Source organism: Anolis sagrei, chromosome 2, assembly GCF_037176765.1.
Source record: "Anolis sagrei isolate rAnoSag1 chromosome 2, rAnoSag1.mat, whole genome shotgun sequence".
Lineage (NCBI taxonomy): Eukaryota > Metazoa > Chordata > Lepidosauria > Squamata > Dactyloidae > Anolis > Anolis sagrei.
The window spans coordinates 140,710,454-140,717,751 of record NC_090022.1 but is presented as its reverse complement, the minus strand read 5'-3'; the positions used below and the strand labels follow the sequence as shown (position 1 = coordinate 140,717,751).

The 7,298-nt window shown below is 39.8% G+C and overlaps 1 protein-coding gene across 3 annotated transcripts in view; it reads right to left on the bottom strand.

The window, feature by feature from the left end:
- DIP2B (disco interacting protein 2 homolog B) overlaps window positions 1-7,298 on the bottom strand; it is a 197,061-nt gene continuing 189,763 nt past the window's right edge. For all 3 annotated transcript variants that reach the window (XM_060764017.2, XM_060764019.2, XM_067463924.1), the window contains 5 exons: window positions 6,900-6,957; window positions 6,188-6,262; window positions 5,466-5,643; window positions 5,015-5,138; window positions 1-4,253 (listed from right to left, as the gene is read on the bottom strand). In XM_060764017.2, the coding sequence (XP_060620000.1) occupies window positions 4,001-4,253; window positions 5,015-5,138; window positions 5,466-5,643; window positions 6,188-6,262; window positions 6,900-6,957 (688 nt within the window). In that variant the 3' untranslated portion in view covers window positions 1-4,000. The remainder of the gene's footprint in view (window positions 4,254-5,014; window positions 5,139-5,465; window positions 5,644-6,187; window positions 6,263-6,899; window positions 6,958-7,298) is intronic.

Genomic DNA, 7,298 nt, shown 5'->3' with positions numbered 1-7,298 from the left:
AACGGTCAGGCATCATTATTTATTAAACACAAGACAAAGGAGACACAATCAATGCGTTAATGGAACACTGTCCAGCCAGATGTTAAATTTTTAAAAAAGTATATCTAAAACCTAATTTGAAATAAATAAAAAACCTTTATACATAATTACATCGTTGTAATTTGAATCTGACAATGGTAAACGTATTGACATTAACAAAAAAAGGGAAAAATGACTTCAGGGTTGAAGACAATGATTATTGAGTTTTTTTACGATGCTATCTCCAGCACAATTGAGTATGGCCCATCATTCGTGACTACAGTTAACCAAAATGAGGAAAAAATCAGTGTAAATGAACAGGATTGCAGAAATAGTTACATTTACTTTACAAGAGGAGCAACTCTTTGAAAGTAAGACATGACAGGTGATTTCACTGTAAGGTTGTGCCTTTATGGCGGTAAACTAATTCTCAGCTTAACAGCTTTTCTATGTTGCTTCATAACAGTGGATACTGCATATATCAGGCATGAGTAAACTTTGGCCCTCCAGGAGTTTTGAACTTCAACTCTCACAATTCCTAACTGCTGGTAAGCTGGCTGGGATTTCTGGAAGTTGAAGTCCAAAACACCTGGAGGGCCAAAATTTGCCCATGCCTGACATAGATCCACACAACCTATGCAAGCTCCTACAAGGCTGGGGAATGTATGTCCTTGACCAGATGTTGCCGAACTCCTCACCATCTCTGGTCACTAAATGGGAGTTGCAACCTGGAAACATCTGGATGGCCATAGGTCCCAAAGTCCTCTACAAGAGAAGTAGTGGTCATTTTTGTCAATTCCCCTTTTCTTTGCAGCCTTGTAAATTGTTCCAAAGGGTTGGGGACCCCTCTGGAAAAGTGTGAAAGATGACATGGGAATTGTAGGAGAAAGAAAAATTATGTTCAGCAGGTCCACTCACTGGAGCAGAACAAAGAAGCCTTCCCATACAGAGGAGGCACATTATTTTTGAGAGTTTGACATCACTAAGATCGCAAACAAAAACAATGTCCTTGGCACCACTGTTGCTGGCTCTTTTAATTCACTCAAAACCACCGGCAGCACCGCTAACTGTGCAAAAGAAAACTGTTAGCTCCAGAGAGTGAACTTGGAAAACGCTACAGGGAATTGCTCCTAACAGAATTCCATTTATAAGCCACTATGTCGCATGTGGTGATGTATAACATGGAACAACATACCTAAAGCCACACAGAGCAAATCAGTGTCAGAGCCCAGGCAAAGATGACACTGATCCCACAGTCATTCCTTTGGAATCTCAGCCATTTTGTATAAGTGACCTGAAGGCAAACAATTGTGCAGCACTGAAGAGGTCTCCAGACTAAATCCTCCCCTGCCCCCCCCCCCCCCCACCAAATAAAACCCCAAGTAGAACTGAAATCCCTGGAATAGTAATTATGAGACTCTGGGAAAGAGAATGCTCTGCATCAAAATCACACATTAAACTAAGGGGGTCCATAATCAGACCAAGGGAGAGGGCTATATGCAGATTTGAAATATTGATTTCTCCCCATTTACAGTATATAAGATCAGTATTCCAAACTGTACTGCACACAATGTTTCTATCATACTACGTCTGTGGAGAAGTCATTGTGTTAAGGAGGAGTGGAGTGGGGAAGATATCACATAGGTGTAGATAATACCACCACAGCTGTTGGCAGAGGAACATGCTATTGTTGTGTTCAGTGGAAGGACAATAAGAAAGTGGTTTGTTTTCAAAGACAGAAGGAAAGAGAGAAAGACCTCCTACTAAGTCAAGACTGGAGTTAAATAAATAAGGGCTGGAGCACAGAGGGCATTTATATGCCAAAGCCCATCTATATACTACGCATGCTGTAAGCCAGCAACTGCTTCGCCTCTATGTGTGTTGAGTTGTGTGTTACTTATGTGTGTGTCTCTGTGTGTTTCCCAAACTACTACAAAGTAAGACTGCATCAGCATGAAGGGCTTTTTTCTGTTTATGTAGCAGCACCACACTGTGGAAATACTGATAATGCAAACTATTCAGACCATCTCTGTGAAGAACTAGCGGTTAATATTTCAGCAGTTTGAAGTGATGGGACTCTCTCCAGCCTGTTCTAGTTCTGCCACAATTCTTCATTTTATGATACAACCCATCACCGTTATGTATGACCAAGGTAACTGCAAATGTTTTGTTAATATACTGAAAAGCACTGTCTAAAATATTGATACATCAGGCCATTAAAAAAAAAGAAGTCTGAACGTCTGTAGAGAAATTTTTTCAAGTATACATTTGGAATTTGTTTTAAGGGATATCTTGCCAGAGCTGCACATAATATAGCTGCTGCAGTTGAGGATTTAATCCAAGTTTATATTTATATCTCTTTTAAAAATGTCTAAAAACATTAGCTTTGTTACAGGGTGGGTAAACAGATATTAAAATAGACTAGCTATTTACAAAACAGACCACAAATTGGCCCAAGTAGAGTTGTTACCATTGCTGGCATCCACTTTCAGTGTTTTGTTTTGCTGACAAACAACAAAAAGGAACACATGGAAGAAGACCCTGAAGGGTGCAATCCCCAAAAGGTGATGCAATAAACGAAAAGACTGAAATCTTGTTTGTCTCCCCAGCTCAGCAAAGACAAAGTGGGGGCTGTGAACCCCTCCCAGACAAACCAAGGTTGTTCCAGCACACTTTAAGGCATCTCTTGTCATCAGTTCTTTGAAGACTGGAAACCCATCAGCCATCCTCCAATGGGACAATCGCAACATCTGCAGAGGTATTGTCCTACTCTGCCGACAGGATTGCTTTGTCGCTGCTTTGAAGGCATTCTGCCAAAGCTTTCGCTCTGCAGTCAAAAGCCTCGCCAAGAAGCAGCAAGGGCATCAAAGGCAGGGCTTTCGTTTTTCCAGTTTAAATAAAAACTGCTCTGGCATCTGCATATATTACTGCACACAAACGAAGAAGGAAAAGGAAGAATCATGATGTGGGTCATGAACTGAGTGGTTCTAGTTAACTGGTAACCCGTCTATATACACATCATCCCATGACAAGAGCAAGCAGAGGCTGGAAAGATGATATGAAACATTCCAGAGTAGTGATTTTTGTCGTCATTTTCAAAATGCTCTTAAAGCGTATGGACTTCAGCCTCTTTTTAAAAACATGTGCCTCTAAAACATTGGTTTCTCTACATGCTATGACATAGTCTGGCCAGGAGCAAAAGTGTAAAAACTGAACAGATAACCTAGTTGCATTTCTTGCATTAATTATCTAGCACACATACACACACACAACTGATTTTAAGGACCTTATTAAAATCCTTAAAACGGTCTACCTCATACGTTATCATTATTCAAGCCAAATTTCTAAATAAATGAATTATGCATATTAATATTTACATATTTAAAATATAGGCAAATCCTTTTTTGTTTAATTTCAAGAAATATCTATAGGAATAAGTAATTCTTCGGTTCAGTGGATTATTGGATTTGGTCATGGCACAATTTTAAGTAATCACTGTGATCCCATATTAATAGAATACTACATAATTAAGCTAACTTACTGTCCTAAAGCACACAGTTTATGGGGAATGAGAAATACTCGGTTGTTGGAGTTACAGAGTGGTCTCTCAACTAAATAAACCTGCCCCTCGTAGAATCCTAAAACAGTATTAGAAAAAAATACAAATATTTACAACAGATGAAAAAGTTAACACTACAGTAAAGGCCTTAGTAATTTGTTGTTTTTTTTTCATGCAGGCCAACTTTCCATGTCCATAAAGCTAAGCTCCTGCAAATACATGACTTCTTCAATTGGCAGCCATCTTTCAGCCTTTAGATCAGTCCATCCTGCTGTCAGCCCAATAAGACGAGGGGAGGGGTTAAGATGGCTTGGTCCACCTTTGCTATTTGACAGCCAGCTGCTTCTTCTTGTTGTTTTACAGCCTCCACTCGTCCTTGCAAGGTTTGTAAACAGTACGTACAGAGACCTGCACTTCCAAAAATTACATGTTGTATGCAACATAGATGGGATCCAGCTGGTCGGCCAAGAAGCTGTCACGGAGATGCATGCGCTGCTTCTCTCCCCGGGAATTGATGGGGATGACCCCGGGATCGACCACTACCACCACGCCCACAATCAGATAGTGCTCCTCGAGGACCACGTTGGTGACCAGAGGGACGAGGTCCAGCGCCTCCTGCTCACAACCACAGAGCTCTACAACCACCACAAGCAAGTTGGTCCAGGTGAATACGGCACTGTATGCAAGGAAAGGGGTTTATTAAGATTAGCAACACTGATTCAAGTCTGCTGCAGTTCAGTATGTGAGAAGATGCTAAACAGTGGGTAGAAAATGGTTTGAAATGACCCCCCCCCCCTTCCTAGAAACAGTTTGAAATAATTTACAACTGTATACAAGCATTGGAGAGAAAACCTGAAACCCTTATCAATGGGCCTTCATACATTGCCAGTATTTGTTGCTGTGTGCAGTCAAATCAATTCTGCCTTGGTGGCAAAAGATATGGCAAAACCAGAGGTCCAGATTCCTATGACTATAGCCCTGTTTCCACTGTTCTATTCTAGAAAAATCATTCTTTTTTCTTTTAAAAAAATATTTTCTGGCATTTGTTATAATTTTTAAAACTTAACTTGTTGCTACCTACTGGTACAACTTGCTTCAAAAAATCCATTAAGTTGCCTGGTTTTGCTAGTTCTGTCACTTTTTTAAAAAACCCATTTGGCCTGAAGTTTTGGGCAGGGGGGAATTAATTCACAATATCTCCCAAAAGCATACACTGACCAAGTAAAAAATAAAATCAATAAGTAATTGTTACTTGTTGGGAGAGTGTATTGGATGTTACTCTCAAAAACCATAATATAATTATCTGAAAAAGTCAAGTTACAAGAAATGGTGTTACATGCAACATGCAACTGCCCAGCTCTGACCCCGCTATACCCTAACTCAGCCATGTTGCTTCCTGATCCAAAGGGGAACAAAGATAATTCTGGAGTGCCATACCATTCAGCAATGCTCCTGTGCGTCCGAGAAACTGAAGTCTCTATGTCAATTGGATGATAACGCAAGCCCCGGAGTTCAAGAGTCTCATCCAGAGCCCCAACGACATACAGGGCATCATGACGTTCTGGAAGGAATAGGAAACAACAGATGTGCAGGGAATTCAAAGTGGAGTTGCTGAACTGAACTGAGCGAAGTGAACATGACCTTATTGTGGAAGCTCAACAAACAAGGCTCCCTGCCTTTTAAATAATTAGCTATGAAAGCTACTAGAGATCTTTTATCACATCATTATGCCATGATCACATTATTATGTTGGGCATAGTTTTGAAAGTCACTCCTGAATCTAAAACCATATAATGCCTCTAATTCAGGGAGAAACTAACATCAAATGCAATTGTTTCTGGAGTCCTCTTTATGTGATCATGGTCAGAAGTACAGAATTTTCTCCTACCTCCACTGGCTGCTGTGAGTTCAGTCCGGCGCACAAAGCCAAGATATCCTGTTCGTGCCCACAGAGTTTGCGCAGCATCCCCAAAACTCAGGCGGGTATTGAAATGATCTGCTTGGAGGGTTTCGTTATCGTAGATAGTGTAGTAACCGCTGGCAGTGTGAGGACTATTCACCCAGATCTGTGAAAGTGATAAAACGCAAGCCATTAGTCTTATTGACTTGTGGTTTCTGGAGATCCTAAGATGAGCCGATACAATGTTTAGCAAGTGGGTTCCAATGGGGATTTAAACTGCTATTCTCCAGAGTGCTAGTTCAACACTTAAACCACTACACACCACTGGCTCTCACTTTAGACTTGCAATGTTTAAAGAAGATCAAACAGAGGCTGGGTTTTTTTAATCAACCGTATACTGGAACAGGATGAAGGGAGGATAATGCATTCTAACATATAAAACAGATGCATCTTTTTGAATGCTAACTTATCAATAAGAAGAATAAAATGGAGCCTTGAAATGCATCTTCATTCAAAGTGGCTATATTTTTCTAAAACTTATCTACTAAATGTAAGATTCAAAACAAACTCAGCACGCAAATTCAACAGGTTGAGCAAAACAAGTCCCATTAGCAATCCTGAGGCCAGAGACTTCTTGTTCTGAAACGAATGAGAACAGCAGCAGAGGACCAGACACACCAATATAAACCAAGAGCAAAAGCAGCACATACCTCTCCAAGGTGAGAATCTCCAACAGGTCCCTTGGTCTCAGGATTTACAATGATCACTTTGACCCCTGGCAGTATCTAATAGAGATGAAAAAATGGGATATATAATATAGCAAAGAGGTATTTCCAACTTTGAAGCTGGCTGGCTGGGTTTCAGTTCAGTTCAGTAGTGTCCACGTCTGCAGTTCCAAACTACCTACTAACATCCCATGTTATGTCCTTCCATCATGATAGCAATAACTGTTTGATACTTATTCAGGAACTTAGAGATGATGATTACTTGTATTAAAAAACAGGACTTCAAATGGGATTTATCTGTACATTACAAAATCTTCAGCGAGAGTTGTATACATCTTTTCTTTATTTAATACCCCGCCACCATCTTCCCAATGGGGATTCGGGGCGGCTTACATGAGGCTAAGCCCAACAACGTATTACATAGCAACATACATAGCAACATCTTCCCCAAATCTTCTGTAAATATTGGATAACTGGGTTAAGGAGAAGATTTTTAAAGGTACCATTATGTGCTGAGGCCCTAAGTTTAGTACTAAATATAGACACACCTCTCAAGCAATGTTGCTCATGTCTCATAAACAAGTACGTACATTTTTTAACCTGGTGCCACAAAAAATGAAGTGATTGTACTGTCCCCTGATTTTACAAAGGACCTAAAATTGTCTGGTTGTGTACATCACAGCAAAGATGACATTACCTTGCCTGACTCTGAGAGCAACAGACTCTGGGGAGCACCTCTTTCCACTAGTCGCACTCTGGAGAAACAGGAATGCATAGTATGAAATACATATTTCAAAATATATGTTAGGAACGTATTAGTAAATTGGATTATTCAAAGCAAGTGGATTATTCAAAGGAATTATTAAAAGATAATGAAAAGTAACTTTTCAACATTTTAAAATGTGTTCAAATCTAAAGACAGAGCTTTTTCTTTGCTTATCATTTTCAAAAACCTTAAACCCCTTAAACTGCCTGTCACCACTCAAGACTTAATTCTAAATATTTTAGGAAGACAAATGTCAACCTGATCAAAATCAAGCCAATCTGGTCTTTGCAAATCTATGTTCTACTATAAATAATTATTAATCATTATTAT